General features: G+C 38.3%; 1 protein-coding gene and 1 long non-coding RNA gene across 2 annotated transcripts; one reads left to right on the forward strand and one right to left on the reverse strand.

Moving 5' to 3' along the window:
* Positions 1–482: 482 nt before the first annotated feature.
* LOC113025523 (kynurenine--oxoglutarate transaminase 3) lies at positions 483–10862 on the forward strand. Its single transcript, XM_080304958.1, has 25 exons — positions 483–752; positions 831–889; positions 2623–2770; positions 2900–3049; positions 3181–3267; positions 3397–3519; positions 3685–3805; positions 3888–3964; positions 4047–4136; positions 4311–4497; positions 4584–4660; positions 5178–5264; positions 5353–5409; positions 7413–7577; positions 7669–7708; positions 8637–8750; positions 8828–8987; positions 9084–9173; positions 9261–9310; positions 9455–9585; positions 9693–9765; positions 9861–9959; positions 10075–10177; positions 10328–10475; positions 10589–10862. The coding sequence occupies exons 1-25, from the start codon at positions 681–683 to the stop codon at positions 10670–10672; spliced, it is 2592 nt and encodes an 863-aa protein (XP_080161084.1). The 5' UTR covers positions 483–680; the 3' UTR covers positions 10673–10862.
* A 5179-nt stretch (positions 10863–16041) lies between these two features.
* LOC145429686 (uncharacterized) lies at positions 16042–16636 on the reverse strand. Its single transcript, XR_013909962.1, has 3 exons — positions 16496–16636; positions 16276–16379; positions 16042–16173 (listed from the first exon to the last, which is right to left on the reverse strand). It is a non-coding gene; the product is annotated as an uncharacterized LOC145429686 (long non-coding RNA).
* Between the last annotated feature and the right edge of the window lie 277 nt (positions 16637–16913).

Here is a 16913-nt window from a genome sequence, read left to right on the forward strand (position 1 = left end):
TGACCAAAAAGACGCTGGTTAGCAAAACACTTGCATAGCACAAATACAGCCAAGTAAGCCTGGTTTTCTCTCAGGCCAAACGCCAATGAGCGCCAACTCATTAAATATATTTTTTAATTTTATCGATGTAATTTTTTTAATTTGAACTATAAAAAGATTAATGACTGTGGTTTAACTTTTTTTTCGGACTACTTTGTCACTGGCAGTGATAAAAGTCAGTCCTGAGGCTGCTGGAGGATTACCTGAGTCCTCTCCGGAAAAAAAAAAAAAAAAAAAAAGCAACTGCAGGAAATGAAACGTTCAGGAATATTTCTCCTAAATTCACGGCTACTTTTTAAAACAGTATTTAAAAAAATAAAAACTAGCATATGGTTAGTTGATGACATATACGTCAACAGAGCTGAACCGCGGCTTGAGTTTTGGGCCCGTGTTTGTCTGTTGTCCGTGACGTTTCTAATTGTAATATCTCGCCACGCCCACACAGGAAGTAGATATCAAAACACAAGGAGGCTGAAGGGGAGTTGCTGGGACCTTCGTTATCAACTCGCACTGGTCCCAAACAACAGCAACCCTGGACTTTCAGGTGAACAGAAACGTCTACAGATATTTTTTTCCTTCTGCAGGGACTCAGTGACAACATTAAATGTCGTCTGCTCCTGTGAGGCTGTGATCATTTATTAATGGGAATAATCAGGAACATTGCAGCAAGTTTGGTCCTACTTCGGCAGAGTTCAGTTAAAAACAATCATAAGGTAGGCACAGCTCCGTTAAACTGAAGACAGAGGTCTCCAGCATGACCGCGTATTTTAAAGCTTGTTTTGTTGCTTCAGGTCATAATGTCCAGGCGACTTCACGCACGCAGGACAGACGGGGTGGATAAGAATGTCTGGTGAGTAAATACACTGAAATGTCCGTGTTTTGGGGGGGATGATTACTCAACCAAAGGTAAAGTATCATATGTGTAATATTTTAACTATAACAGCAAAGTAATATTTCACAACAGAGTCTGCAGTTGCTGAGCACGTTTAAAGTTGCATTCAGGTACCTGCTCATTGGGCGATTTATGGTTAAAAGAAGAAGAAGAACAGAAACAGAAAGAGAAATGTTTTTGTCAGCATATTTCACTGAACTGAATTAAGCTGACCTGCTTTCTGCCTTCTCCTAAACAAATTGTTTAACTGAAAAAAGAAGAAAAATAAAAATAAAACTCTACCAGTTTGTTGCTTATGACCTGCCTCCTACCTCCACCAATCGGATGTATCACCTACATCTGATTGGTTGAGAGCAAGGTCGCACAGTTTGGAGCTGAGCCACTTTCTTTTTCTTTTTTTTTTTAAAGTGTCACAAACTAATAAAAATGTGCTTCATAGTGGAATCCATATATGTCATTATAGACAGCAGAAAAAGTCAGGTGTTTTATTTAATTAAGGTTTTTGCATATTTTTAATTATTGAAATATTGCCACATTTAGCCCATCAGAGCTGTTCACCCAGCCCCTAGAATATGACTGAATACAGGAATAGCCTAATAAGTAGTATCTCTCATTTAACATTTCTTGTAGTGTTTCATGTGCACGTTTTATGTCACCAAGCTATAAAACCATTTCTATGACCACCAAACACAGCTAAAACGACAAACAATTAAAGAGCGGGTAAACAAATTCAGTGAAAAGATGCAAACACAAATTGCAGATTCCCAGACTCCACAATGTACAAGTACATTGCATGTGTAGGCGATGATTATCTTGAAAGCTTCACAAATATGAAACCTAAAATAGTGTATCACAATCGCCCTTTAGTGGCTTGCTCCAGTTCAAGTAATGCAAGTATTAACAGTGACAAGGGATAAGGAATAACGTAAATTTAGAAACAGATAATTAGCATAATTAAATAATATATTACCTATGATACTATTTTTATTTTATTTTATGAGAGCTACTCACAGTGTCTCCTGAGAAAAATTCTGGCCCTTGGATAAATGTAGTTGTCCCCAGCCCTAGGCTTAATGGTCGAGCTAGTAAATTACAGTTTGCTCAGATGGGCCCCGAGTGATCAGATGTGTGACTTCATGAAGGACTGCACTGCATTTTTAACCCTTGGTCTCCGTCTCAAATACTGAGACACTTCCACATTTTGATTGCTTCTTGTTTACAAAGGTCAGCATTGAACACTTTCATAGTTTAGTGTTTAACTTTTACCCAAGTCTGTCATCGTGGGTCAAGTGCAAATGTGTCTGTCACAAGCCAAGCAGATTTCTGCAGAATATAATGGCAACTATCACAAAAAGAATGTGCATTAAATACTTATGTATGATACACGTTTTAATAGGACTTATTAAAAAAAATGTCAGATCCCTGTCATTTTTAAGGAGTCATTTTTTGATTCACAAGTCTAGAAAACTAATTAAACTTGGTCCTTCAAATATTTTAGGGTAAAGATGCTACCACTCTAAAATATAGATTCTCAGAAGTGTAACTCAAGCTAAAATAGAATGATGGATGCTTGAAATCAACAATCTTCTTAACTGAGATGAATTGAAATGGAACAAACCCTCTGATTGTTTCATTCTTACTGACACATCTCGTAACATCATTGCTTTGTCTCACTCACCTCACGCCCACAGGGTTGAGTTCACACAGCTCGCAGCAGATTACAAAGCAGTGAACCTCGGCCAGGGATTTCCCGACTTCTCCCCTCCGCAGTTTATCCAGGAGGCCTTCTGCAAGGCCATCAACGGAGGACCTCAAATGCACCAGTACACCCGAGCTTTTGTAAGCACAAAGGCATCACAAAGGGGGACCCGATTTCAGTCATTTTTCTGAGGGATTAAAAGGACAGATGAAATTGAAATAGTTGCAGAGCAAATAATGAATGGCTTTTTTATTATATTCTTTCCTCAGGGTCACCCCCCTCTTGTTAAAAGTTTGGCTAAATTCTTTAGTAGGATTGTTGTACAGGACATCGACCCTCTCGAAGATATCCTGGTGACCGTTGGTGCTTATCAGGCCCTCTTCTGCGCTTTCCAGGGTCTGATTGATGAAGGGGATGAGGTACAGAAATCAACAAAGTGATAAGTAGTGCTGTCAAAAAACAAGAAACTAGTGATCAACGTTCAAGTGAAAATATAAAGAACTGAGAGTTGGGTTTTTTCTCTCTCTTAAAAAAGTAATTTACGTTTCAGGTCATCATTATCGAACCGTTCTTTGACTGCTACCAGCCCATGGTGGTGATGGCTGGAGGAAAGGCAGTTTATGTTCCTCTGAGACCAGTGAGTGGTTCATGTTTCTAAAAAATAGAATAGAAACTGATAATTTCACATTTTCTTTTCAATTTAGGATCCTCAATGTATGGATCCTGTACATATTTCTTCTCTTTTGTGTTTTCCCATTTGCAACAGAGAGAGGGCAGTGCTATCCTATCAAGTGGAGACTGGGTTCTTTCTGCTGACGAGCTGGCCAGTAAAATTACTCCTCGCACTAAAGCCATTGTTATCAACACTCCCAACAACCCATTAGGCAAGGTAAGATTAATTATGCCCTCACGAGGCCGTTACCGTGCACATAAGTCTGATTTGGGTTGTGGAATTTTCAACTAATGGGATTTTATTTTCTTGCCATTTTCTATGTTTTCATTTAATATATCGACTTTACTCTCGGATACAAACATGCATCCGTGTGTGTTACAGGTTTACAAGATAGAAGAGCTCCAAATGATTGCCGATCTGTGTATTAAGCACAATCTGCTGTGCTTCAGTGACGAGGTGTATGAATGGCTCACGTATGATGGAGCCAAGCACATAAAGATAGGTGGGATAGCAGATTACACACAAACTAGCTAGCGACAGTGCCGACGTGTCATCTAATGTTTGTTTTTCCTATTCTTTGGCAGCCAGCCTTCCTGGCATGTGGGAAAGAACTGTAACTGTCGGCAGTGCCGGAAAGACATTTAGTGCTACTGGCTGGAAGGTAACACACAGTCTGTAGGGTCATTGTCTTTGCAACACGTTGTTAGTGTGATCTGATTTGTTTTTTTACTCATATTTTTCAGGTTGGCTGGGCCATCGGCTCTGGAAATATCATCAAATACATGAAAACCATCCATCAGAACTCTGTTTATCACTGCGCAACAGCCGCTCAAGTAAATGCATACTTTCTAAATTAATATTAGTACTACTTTAGTAGGGCTGTGAAATTATAGCTATTTGAGCAGATCAATTTTGTTTTGTTTCTTTCTTCTTGTGCTTTATCTAATCAGAATTGCTTGATCAGGTTAAATTTTAAAACTCTCTCCATCCTTCTTCCTTACCACCAGGAGGCAGTCGCTCATGGATTTGAACGGGAATATGAGCTGTTTGGGACTCCTGAGAGCTACTTCCAGCAGCTTCCCACGATGCTGCACCACAAAAGAAAGAAGCTGGCCTCGTGTCTGGAGAGCGTGGGGCTGCAGCCTATCATGCCAGAGGGAGGCTACTTCATGGTCACAGACATCTCCTCAGTCAGTGAGTGATGAACAGTCATCTTTGTTTTATACATCTTTCATCATCTGAAATCAGTATTTACCTTTTTGTCTTTTTTCCTCAAACAGAGGTGAACCTGAATGACCTGAGCACAAAGGATGAATTGTATGACTTCAGATTTGTTAAATGGCTCATTAAAGAAAAGGTAAAAATGTAAGGTTTTATTGACGTTTGTTTGGAGTAAATGTGGGGATATAAAATGATTGATCTGGGCACATGTTGTAAGGTCATCCTTAAGATGATCAAGGGTGGAGGGTGGATAGAGAAGATGGAGCGAAGATCGAGGTAAAAAAAAAAAAATCCTGAAAGGTGAAAAACAGTACTGAAGATTCAAACTCTCAAATGTAAACCTACACCACATTAATGAGACATAACCAATCAAGTCCTTCTGCTTAGACCAGCGATTAAAGTGCGTGGTACATATCTGAAGGGTGGGTAACAGAGACATAAAGAGTTGCATACTTTTTGATGAATGCTCCCTGAGCTTGGCGAATTCTAGAAAACTGTTGGGGATAGATGCCCCCATGTAAGGAAACTGATGATGAACAGGACAAACTTTCAGCATCGATTGGAGACAATTGATGCTAAGTGGTCAAAATCTGATCCATTGCCACAGATTTTGAGATTTCTTTGTTGTTTTTTCCTGCCTTTTCTATCTGCAGGGTTTAGCAACAATCCCCGTCTCTGCGTTCTACAGTCCAGAGCACAGCAAGGAGTTTGACAAGTACATCCGATTCTGTTTTGTTAAGGTAAACCTGACCTTTCTTACTGAAGTGGTACATCTCAAGAAACAACTTCCTGTTTGTCAGTCTTTCTGTCTCTGCTTTCTCCTCACAGGAGGACTCCACGCTGGATGCTGCAGAGGCCATCTTGAGAAAGTGGAGTCAGAAAGAGTAAACTTACCACTGATGTGAGGCTTTATCCGTCCACCCAGATTCTTCCAGTCTGCTTAAACTCAGGTGTTGACCTGATCCAGTTAAAGGTGCACGAACAGAGCATCCACTTGCACTTGAGCAATCACTGAGGAAGTATTTTTCAGTAAATATTTTTAAGTTAACAATATACCTCTACATCACAGTTTACCTCCAGGGATATTTGCCCTTACTTTGAAGTAATGAAATCACTGAATAAAAGCATCCATTAAACTGGTAAAATAAGTGCTCTGTGCTCAGTAACCTCATCAACACTTATGTTGCACTCCTGCCAGATAAAGGAATTTGTTTAGAGAGAATTTTTATTTTGTAGTCACTTCTAGATGGATGTGAGTATTGCTGAACCAGGCTTAATGTATTAGTCACAAATAATCAGCCTAATTTAATCATCAGTGATGAGAAGAGTCAATATATTCCTGATCACTTTATGATTGCTAATATTAATTGTTCTCACATGAGCCATTGGCTGAGGAAGACTGGGAACATGAGCCACCCATTCACTCTGTAACAGCCACTCTCCCACCACAAGTGGGCACCAAAGCTGGTACTTCCACTTGCTTCATTTGGCAGTGCTTTATACTGGATGAATAAAACCATCCATTTTCTGTCTCTGGCTGGAATTAAACCAACAACTGTTGGTAAGGATTTATACAATGAAATACATTCACTAATAGAAGGTCTCATTTTTTGCATTAAGAATTGAGGCGTATGAGTGTTGCACTAAAAATGGGAATTCTGTTTTCTGCGAGTAGATTTTTCTATTGATTGGATGTAACTGCCATCATTTTAAAGGCTGTTATTCATTTTACATCAAAGGACTTTGGTGTGAAAATCTGACATTAGCACAAGAAACAAGAAGTGCTAGATAAGGGTAGAAAGAGTTGTATGTGTGCTTTCAGATGATGATGATGATAATACCACTACTATTACTACTACTAATAATAATGATGTCAGGAGGGGTAGCACATAGAGCAGTATTAATTCAAAATAATAATGGTGGCATACTGTGACACGGCTATTAATTTGTCAGTTCATTAAAAATGTATTTCAAAGATATCAGTGTCTCACTTCTTGTTTTGTGGTTAAGGGTGCCTCCTGAATGTAAAGCCATAAAACCAGTTATCTACCCATTTTTGAACTTTATATTAATATCAGCATAAAGCACTTACAATTTTATAATATACATGTTTTTGCACTGTAAAGTGTTTGTCATCTTCAATAAGGTTTGTATGCACTGTGTTACCTTTGGTATTTATGCTGATTTTGTGCCTAAAGACACATTCTTAAATTGTTTCTTCAAAGACACGGCATCATGCTGGACTTTGCACATGCCACAGTAATTTGGGCTGCACCTTGCCGTTACAGAAATAAGTGTTTTTAATACCGTGGCTTCTATTTATTACAAGCAAGTTTACACACATGTATAAATGAAGAAAATAGCATCTGAGCTATGGTTGTTTCCAACAAACAGTGACAAACCAGATGACTTGGCATCAAAATCAATACGGATCTCCTCTGGGATTATCGGTATGTTGTATCTGTTTCGGAACGCTCTGTACCTGCAAAATTAACTAACATTGTTGAACAGCTGACTTATAAAGTGGGAAAAGTACTTGTTTATGGAAAGTGGAGAGGTTAATTGGGAATTTCTGAATAATGTAGCTCCAAATGAAGATATGAGATTTCTGAGATGCTTTTTGATCCAGTTTATATTTAATAGCAGTTTTAATAACAGCTTATTTAAATAGCTAGAATCAGTCAAATTTAAGACACCATTAGTTGCTAAGAATTACAAATTTATGGATGTAAATTTTTACTTTTTTACCCCCACGGGAAATGATCTAATATTTTATCATTTTAAATGTTTTATATATTTTTTAAATATATATTATTTGTACAGAGAGTGGTGTTTTATAATAATTTATATAAGGTCAAAATTAAGGCGGTTGTAGGCAGTGACTGTAGCATGAGAAGCACAACTGGATCGTCACGTGGTTAACTTCCCGGAAGTGCTTTGCGGGCAACGCAGAACATGACCTGGAAGTAAAGACTGTTCACGTGTTGGTACATCGACGCTTGAATATGTCTTCTAGCTTTGCAGTGAAGCGACCCAATCTTGGGTCTTCTCAGGTATTGTTACTGTTTGACACTTAAAACAAACAAAACCACTGATGCGTGTCTTTATTTACACCCCTTTTCTGTCCTTTGTTCGTGTTTGCAGCCAGTCGAGAAGGTGGACTGGAAGAAAAGGAAAGCGGAAAGTGAGTAAACAGCTAACTAGCTGCATGTAGCTAACAGGTTTTTAGCCACATATTTTTCTTACATAGTCGAAAAGAAACTCATCTGCCGTGACATTGTTTCACAATGCCGTGACCCGGATTCGAACCGGGGTTGCTGCATTTTTTTTAGCTGCATCCCTGCCAATACTATACGGCTGTTTTGGACATTAAAACAGAAAAAGAAAGAAAGAAAAAACTTTATTTTTGTGAGAATTAATGTGCATATCCATTTTAAGGTTTGTCATGTATTGACAACATGCTTAATGCAGATTTCTTTATTGATAAAAAAAGCACATAACAATGTAAGTCTGCTCAACAGTCGAAAACCGGAAGAGGGAGTTTATTAAAACACAATATAAAATGTAGCATGTTCGTCTTAACTATTAATCAAAATACTTTGTTTTACAATATACAATTATAGTGGAAACATATATTCTGTATTTATATATACATTATGGACAAAACTGTTGGGCCATTTATTCAGCACCATTGCCAAAAGTGTAAATAACCAACCCGTTTTTGCAAACATTTGTGAAAGAACAGGATGTTTTAAAGACTTCCTAGATCTCTTCCCTCCTAGAGGGTCAGCTGTGAGTGGTGTTATTGCAAAGTGGGAGCATTTAGGAACCACAGCAACTCACTTTTAAAGCTACAGAGTGGGGTCACCAGGTGCTGAGGTGCATACTGTGTAAAACAACACCACTGACCAAGTAACTGTAAAGTTTCAAACCATTAACATCAGCGTAAGCACTGTGCTGGGAGCTTCCATGACCAAGTAGGTCATGTAAATGTAACCTATAGGTGGCCCAGTACTTCTGTCCAGATAATTAAGATTTAGGTATTCACAGTGATTATTTAGAAATGAGCTCTTTTTTTTTTGTAAATGTCAATGATTCTTCCTGAATACCAGTAAAGGAGGCTAAGAAGCAAAGGAAAGAGGCCAAGCTGATCAATCGACTAGAAAAACAGAAACAGCAAGAGGCTGCTGAGAAAGCAGAAACTGAACTGAGCCAGAGCAAAAAAGGTAACAACATTATACTGTTGATTTTTCCTATGTAATAGGTGATGAGTGCTATAATTACTAATCTGTTTTTCTCTCAGGTCGGGCTTACACGGTGAGTCTGGCTCTGCCGGGGTCTATCCTGGATAATGCTCAGTCTCCTGAACTTCGCACGTACCTGGCCGGACAGATCGCCCGCGCCTGCGTTGTTTTCTCTGTTGATGAGATCGTAGTGTTTGATGAACGAGGGGAAGATGTCAAGTACGTTTTCATAGAGTGCCCACTTGCAGATTAAATATGCCTTGACCCACATGACAGCTAATGGAAAGGAGTTTGCTTTTTGTTTGTGTTTCACAGGAGTGTGGAGGGCGAGTTTAGCGGTGTTGGGAAGAGGGGACACGGTTGCATTCAACTTGCCAGAATACTTCAGTATCTAGAATGTCCACAGTAAGTTTGGAGAAAATCAGATCACCATTATTGATTTGATCAGTACATTTTATCTCTTTTGATAGTCCAGCTTTTCTTCTCCATCAGATATCTGCGCAAGGCCTTCTTCCCAAAGCATCAAGATTTACAGTACGCAGGTAACTTAGTAACAAATGGAAGAAAAACAACAACCTGATAAACAGCTGTTCTTGTGATGAGTCTGAAATTTAATACGGTGTGAAATATTTCATGATTTTCATGATCATCAATCAGGAATCTTTTTCTCCCTCTCTCTCTGGTAGGTTTGCTTAACCCTCTAGACAGTCCTCACCACATGAGGATAGACGAGGAATCTGACTACAGGGAAGGCGTTGTGGTCGACAGGCCTACCAAACACAATAAAGGGTCGTTTGTCGACTGTGGAATGAGAAAGGTGAGCTATTCTGCACTGGGAGCACAGCTGTTGTTAGTGTACTCTTTATTTATTGGTAATTATCTAAGAATATAAACTGAACGATGTTCACTTTCCTGGTCCCACAGGAAGTTCAGATTGATAAGCAGCTGCAGCCTGGACTACGAGTCACAGTACGGCTCAGCAAGACACAAAATCCAGGTACTTTTCTTCACCAGAATCTCAAGGTTCTTTTTTATTTTTTTTTTAGCACATCAGTTAAGTTTGGGTCCATCTATCTGTGAAACTGTCTGCAGAAGGCAAAGCATATAAAGGTGTTGTCGTGGCTCCTCACGTGCCCAGGACTGAAGGTGGTTATTATTGGGGCTACAGTGTTCGTCTGGCATCTTGTCTCAGTAGGTTTCCCATTTAACTCTCAACATTGTGCTTTGCATTCATTTGCAGTCTGTGTCAACGACTACTGCCAACCACTGCTTTATCCACACTCTTGTCTATTTCCCGTTCCTGCAGGTGCAGTTTTTACTGAAAGCCCCTTTAAAGGAGGATATGATTTGACTATTGGTACATCAGAAAGAGGCAGCAATGCGGACCAGGCATCACTGACGCCATTCAAGTAAGTTGCTTGAAGCGGCCTTTAACCGTTAGCGTGCAAACTTAACATTCAGAATATGTTCAATTTGGTAAGCATTAGGGCGGTAGAACAAGTGTCTCTGAATACATCCTCTCGGAGGTTGTTTTATTTATTTATTTTTTAACTGTGCAGACATCTCTTGGTCGTTTTTGGAGGTCTTCAGGGATTGGAGGCCAGTTTAGATGCCGACCAAAAGCTGGATGTAACTGACCCCAGTGTTTTATTTGACCTTTACCTCAACACTTGCCCCGGTCAGGGCAGCAGGACCATTCGTACCGAGGTGAGACCAGTTATTCAAAATTTGTTTGAAAAGCATTTTTCAAATTATAAACCATAATAAACACTTTTGCAGCTTGACTGTGTTTTTATTTGTTTCCTTCTTCCTGTCACCAGGAGGCCATCTTAATTTCCATGGCGGCCCTGCAGCCGAAGATCACAGCTGCCGTTTCCAGCAGTAGTGCTTCATTAGAGAGTTGAGGATACAATAACACAAAAATGTTTTAATGTCCAGATCTGGAGCATTTAGCATTGCCTTCTGTAAGAATATTTCACCCAATTTTTGCATTGAATGCAGTCAGCAATAGATCTGCTAATGTTGTCTGATGTTTATTATCCCCGTTGCTTCAAGAAATTGCACATATTGAACCATAAATACTATTCAGATGCATGAACTGGTGTGTTTTGTGTCAGCAGTACAAATCTATTTCATGAAAAACAGTGCAGAGACCATCATGGACAAACAAATGGGAACAAACTGTTTATTAACAGATTTTGAACTTTCAACTGTATTTTCATAGATTTTAAAGGGTTTCCTAATGATATAGACCTCCAACATTGCAATTCACACTACTCCTAAATAATTAAGTAACAGACAACCAATAGTTATTAAACCATAGTGAAAAACCTCTCTATATAGAATTTTGTATTTATTTACAGTGGGTCCACTGGGGGAGATTTTTTTTAGGCAGTGAACTAGCAGGCCCATTTCTGTAATTTACCACATTTATGTGCTGACAGATTTGTGGTTTTTACTACAGAAAAATTTGTTTTTATTGTGTAGTAAAGAAAATGACATTTTCTTTTTAAACTTGCACAAATTTCAATATTAAATGGGATTAAATGTGTCTTTAAAACATGTTGTTTAAACATCTTTCGCTGGTTCGACATACTTGATATCAAAGCAGGCTATATACACCCAACAATGTAAACTGAGCGTGATGTTCCTGTAGTAAACTATTTCTACTTACAAGTTTATTATAACAGTTTTAAAAATGGGACCTGAATGAAACTGAAAGTTGACTTTATCTGGTCCAGGCCAAAGATCGAAAAACGTATCCATACCACGACTGCGATGCATACTGTGGATGAATTGAACTAAAGCTGCATGTAGCGTGACATTGAGTTAAAAAGGTTTAAATGCCACATAATTAGTGGGTCCACTGGGGGTGGACACAATTCCGGGGGCAGGGTTAGTTCAGTAGGTAGAGTGGTCACCCCATGATTGAAAGTTGGAGGTTCGAATCCACTGAACGGCTATCCTGAGGTACTCCTGAGCAAGGTACAAATGACTATAACGGACCTCCATCGCCTCCAAAAGAACAGTGTTATGGATAGGCGTAGCTTTGGGTCACGTGGTGTCTGTAATAGTGATTGCTATATCACCTGTTCACGGCCCGAGGGAAATTTTGTGAATGAGTGGGTGATGGGGGAAGTCGACTTTTGCTGACCGCTCAAGCTTGGAATGTTTTTGATCACTGTTTTTCTACGGATTTTAAGGATTTGATAACAAATAAAGGAGTTTTAACTTGGAACTTTGACTAACGTTTTAAACAGCGGGCGCGTCAACATTATTCCCCTATTCAGCTGCTCGGCGACTCAAAGGCTTGAAAGTCGCCAACAAGAAGAATAAGAAAAGACATTTTGTCAACACACTTGATACTCACCGGTCACATCCTGTCTCTCTTAGGAAAAGATCATCAAATGTGAGCATCTTGCTCGGGGTGACAGTAAATTAGGAGATGTCTCTGTAGGTCATGTTGACTCTCGATCCATAAAAGGCTGCTTTGGGATCTTTTCTTATCGTGTACGGAGGTCCCCAGAAGATGATCACAGAGCGGCTGTCTGTACGCCGTAGGAACTCATTGGGGTTTCAGAACACACAGGACACACTGGAGTGGCTCCCGACATCAGATTCAGTTCAACTTTTTTTAACCTGAGAAATGGCAAAAGAAAATTTAGAGTCAGAAAACATCTGAATGAATATTAAAAGTTCATATTCTTTTAATCACCAAATCACTGAAATGTGTGAGAATCCACTACAGAAAGATCAATGCTGTAGGTAGTGATGGCCCTCTTGAAGCTGATGCTCCGGTGCGTGTGTCAAAAAAATCAACACACTGCTAGAAGCACTGTGTCGAAGCTTGATTCGTTTGGCCAGAGTCACGAGATCAGTGATGTCCGAAGCTTCATTTAGAACCCAAGTGCTTCGGTTTATAAGGAAGTGAATCATTCGCGGGATTTGTGGAGTGTTTTGATGGTGGCAGATAGCAAACCACTGATATTTCTACTGAGAGATTTGGAGCCAGCGAGGACTAGAGGAGTTTCTGTCGTGTGGGAGTATATTGAGTTGATTTTGGTCAATCAGGTGGGTTTTCCAGCTTTGTGTTCTTGTTGTTTGCCTTTGTTTTGTGAGTGTTTATTTTATCTGGAAACGGGGAAAACTTAAAATGACTCTTTACATTTAATGTTATAAAAAGATATATTTTATTTTTTAAATAATCTTAAACTGTTAGTTTGCAAAATGTGCAGCAATTTAATTGATTTATTCTCTAGCTGATAGTTTGTGGGGCCCAGGTAGACTATATAACTACCAGTTTTTATGCACTCCAGGCTCTTCTGTTCCATGTGAAGGGATTTTCCTTAAGGCAGGAGAAATTATCTCCACGAAAAGGAACAGGTTTGGCCATGGCAGAGTGGAACAAAATTTCTTGGTGGGGATTCAAGCTGCTCTTCATATTTTTGGCCACCAGATGCCACCAGAGAGCACTGTGTTGAGTAATGAACCGTTTTTCAATACAAGCTTCAGTGCTTCAGAAAACTTCATTTGGCCATCACTAGCTGTAGGTTTTAATGATCTAGTCAGAAAAGATGATTCTAAAAGTCATCAACTGACTCCAAATGCCCAGATCTGAACCACCTGTTTGCTGAAAACAAATCCACCAATCAGTTGTCCAGGTCTAACTACTGACTTACTATTACTCTGTGGCAAAACCCTGTCAAATCTGCTTCGGTGCACCTGTTGAACAACTGCTTCTAAATCCAAGACCCTAACTCCCATCAAAATCATTTTCAAATGGTGTCCTGAGGATTTGTTCCATACAACAGTGTGTTCTTCATGTTCCTGCTGTCAAACATTTGGCTACAGGAGCAATTAAAAAAGTGGGGTCTTTCCTGCTGTTGAAACAAACTCCTGACTGAACATACAATGTATGTCTATGGGTCAGTTAGAGGGTTATCTCTCCACTTGGATCCACACAGTTCAAAAAGTTTACATCGCTGAGCTTTGAAATACACACTGTTGGAAAGACAACAACGATGGCTACGTTTTGAGGGTAAAATGGTGGCTGTAGAGCAAACACTGTGCACACAGCAGCAGTTGAAACATAAGATTTTAAGATTTTCATGCCTTTGGAGTTTATTATATGGATGTGGTGACAGTGTAAAGACAGCCTGTACTTCTGATTTTCAGAAAAATTTGGGGATCTATTTTAACATTGGACTCTATGGAAGAGTTGGAGGGAGGTGGCTGTGCATTGGTGACATTTATGAAAGAACCATAATATATACTACAATAATAACAACATTGGATGAAAGAGGACAGCAGTGGCTACGTTTTGAGGGCAAAATCATACCTGTAGAGCCAACAATGTGGACACAGCAGCAGTTTAAAGAGAAGATTTCAAGATAAAAATTCCCCCTGCTCCCACTCTAGCAGTTGAGCTGTCTCACTCTAACCTCCAACATTCCGTCCCATACACACCCATTATAAACTCTGAAACGGGTGAAAAAAAGCATGAAACTTAAACTGGGGCTGAAGAAAAAGTATAATAGATATTGAAAAGATAAATACAAGTTGAATGTCTTGGCTTCGTTTTAAAGTTTAAATGGTGGCTCTAGGTCAACGTATGTGGAAGTAGTTGAAATAAGAGTAAGTTGAATGAGATTTTGAAGGGTCTCCCCATTGAAATACGTTATAAATTTTTGATGAATAATTTAAAAAATACAAAAGTTAAAAATGACAAAAATAGAAGCAGTAATGTCCAAAAGAAGAGGAATCTAACGGTAGCTGAATGGTTTTTCTAAGTTGAATGGTGTTGAAGGAGATAGACGGACAGATAAGAGTTTAAATATATATATAAAATATAATAATAACTAGAAAGTGCATTTTCTGAAGAAACTGCAGTGTGAATGCTCAAATCTGAATGTATGCGCTGAAATGAATTAATTGATGAAATTAAGTTAAAAATGAAAAAAAAAAAAACTGAATTTTTAACCTGAAAACAAAAGTGCTGAACTGCTAAAAGCTGACGTTTACACAAAGGAAGAATTTGGAAAATAGCTGAACATGTTTAAAATGTAAATTAGAAAAAGATGAGTATTGACAAAAGAAAATTTAGAGTCAGAAAACTTCTGAATTAATATTAAAAGTTTATATTCTTCTAATCACTTAAAGAGTGGAATTATGTATTATAAATCTCCAATTCATAAAATAATAACTTATTAAAAATAAATGTAAAAACAAATTTGTTGAAATGAACTTAAAAGATGAACAAACATTCTGGAGAAAATACAAACTTTAATATACAGCATAATGTTTTTCAGACATATTGTGTATATTATGTTTAATAGTATTATATACATCAATTTGTTTTGTATGTCATAACATAAAAATCTTAAGTCATATTTTACAGCTTCTTTCTGAAAAGGACTAGTAGAATAAATAAAAATAACTAAATTAAATAACTAAATAAAAAATGTTAAGCAACATATGAAATACATGAAAATTCAACTTTTAAAACCACAATCCTGAACCTTTAAATTGTGTTGGTTTCTTAGAACATGGCTGAACAGCTGTTTCTATTGGTCTACTGATCTGTCTACACATCTTTTTATTACTCATTCTTTTTTGTGTTTTAATGTAAACAGAGTCCACACAGTTGTAAAAGAGAACTGTATAGAGATTTTTGAGTAAATTCAAATGAAAGCCTAAGGTGGTGACACAGTTTAACACATACAAATAATCAAATAAACACATTAGTCCTTTTTGTGAACATGGATAAATAAGTATCATTAGTTTACAGCATTGTTCAGCCATGCCACTAAATGCTTTTTTACACATTGTTTTAACCTGGGCTCAGACACAAAGTCCCAAATTTAGTTAGTCCCTGACTTTGAGTTGTGTTTATGACTAATTATTATACACAAGGCTTTATCTATCTGAACTCTAAGGACACAAATATGAAAAAAACCTATACTTACCAGCTGATACCCCACACTAAACACTAGGTGTGCCATGTGACCTGAAACTTTGGTACAAACTCATCATAATCATTCTGTTTACACTGTTTTTTAACACTGTTTGTGTTGCTGTTCAGCAGTTTAAAATGTTTTAGATTGGATTACATGGAATGAATTTGAGTTCTCTCGGGGGGTTTATGTGTGTTTTGTTCTTAGCAGATTTTTTTTCCCATACTGTTGAATTCCAGTTATCACATTTCTGGTCATATGACATCCCGAGTGTCCACTTAAAAAAATCCCCACAGTTAATTCAACATTAAAACAAAATAAAAATATGTTAAATAAATAAATAAAGGTTTGCTCTGTGATGAAATATTAAATAAGCATACATTGTACAGAGCTCTAACAATGAAAACAATCCTTTAGCCTGTTGATCAGAGTGAGGCAGTCATTATGTCCATCTAAAAGAAGAGCAGAAAACAGGAACATATGTAGTTGTAAATGTGAATATCAGTGATAGTTGTCTTGTCAAAGGGAATACAATAATGAAAATGTTAACTTACAGAATCATTTAGGGAGAATCTTGACACTGCACAGAGGAGGCACAGTCAGTCTGACAATGATGGTGATCTCCAGGGATGTTTTCCTGCAGCAACATTCCTGACAACTGGCCATATGATCCAGAGTAGTTGGTTTGTAATAAACAGAAAGGTGTATATGTTAGGTAGTGTGCACTTAGAGCTGGTCCTAAGAAACAAACACACCCTGTAATAAACTGAATACCTGTAGTAGTGCTGCTGCAAATATAAAGCCCTTCTATCACGTGTGGTTTCAAAGAAGGCTCAGTCACAGAAACTGTGCAGTCTGTTCAGTCCTGAGTGTCTCAGCTCTGAAGGGGATGGATCACAGAGGGAAACACCTGAGTACAGACATTAAAATACACTCAAAATAACACTCCTAAGGTCAAGTGAAAACACAATTTAAACACAAGAATGAATACATGTTTTCATGGAAATAATGTCATTAACCCTTTATTTCACCGACTGCTTGTGGAACAAACTAGAAGGAAGACTTATCACAGAATCTCTCCTGTGCTCCAGATGTGAAGTCTCACGCTCTGATCGTATGGTGAAGATGGTGATGATGAAGCCTCTCTGATCTGTGGCATTACAGTTTCTGGCTGCTGTGTGCTTCACACTGT

The sequence above is a fragment of the Astatotilapia calliptera genome, chromosome 7, assembly GCF_964374335.1.
Source record: "Astatotilapia calliptera chromosome 7, fAstCal68.1, whole genome shotgun sequence".
NCBI classification, from domain to species: domain Eukaryota; kingdom Metazoa; phylum Chordata; class Actinopteri; order Cichliformes; family Cichlidae; genus Astatotilapia; species Astatotilapia calliptera.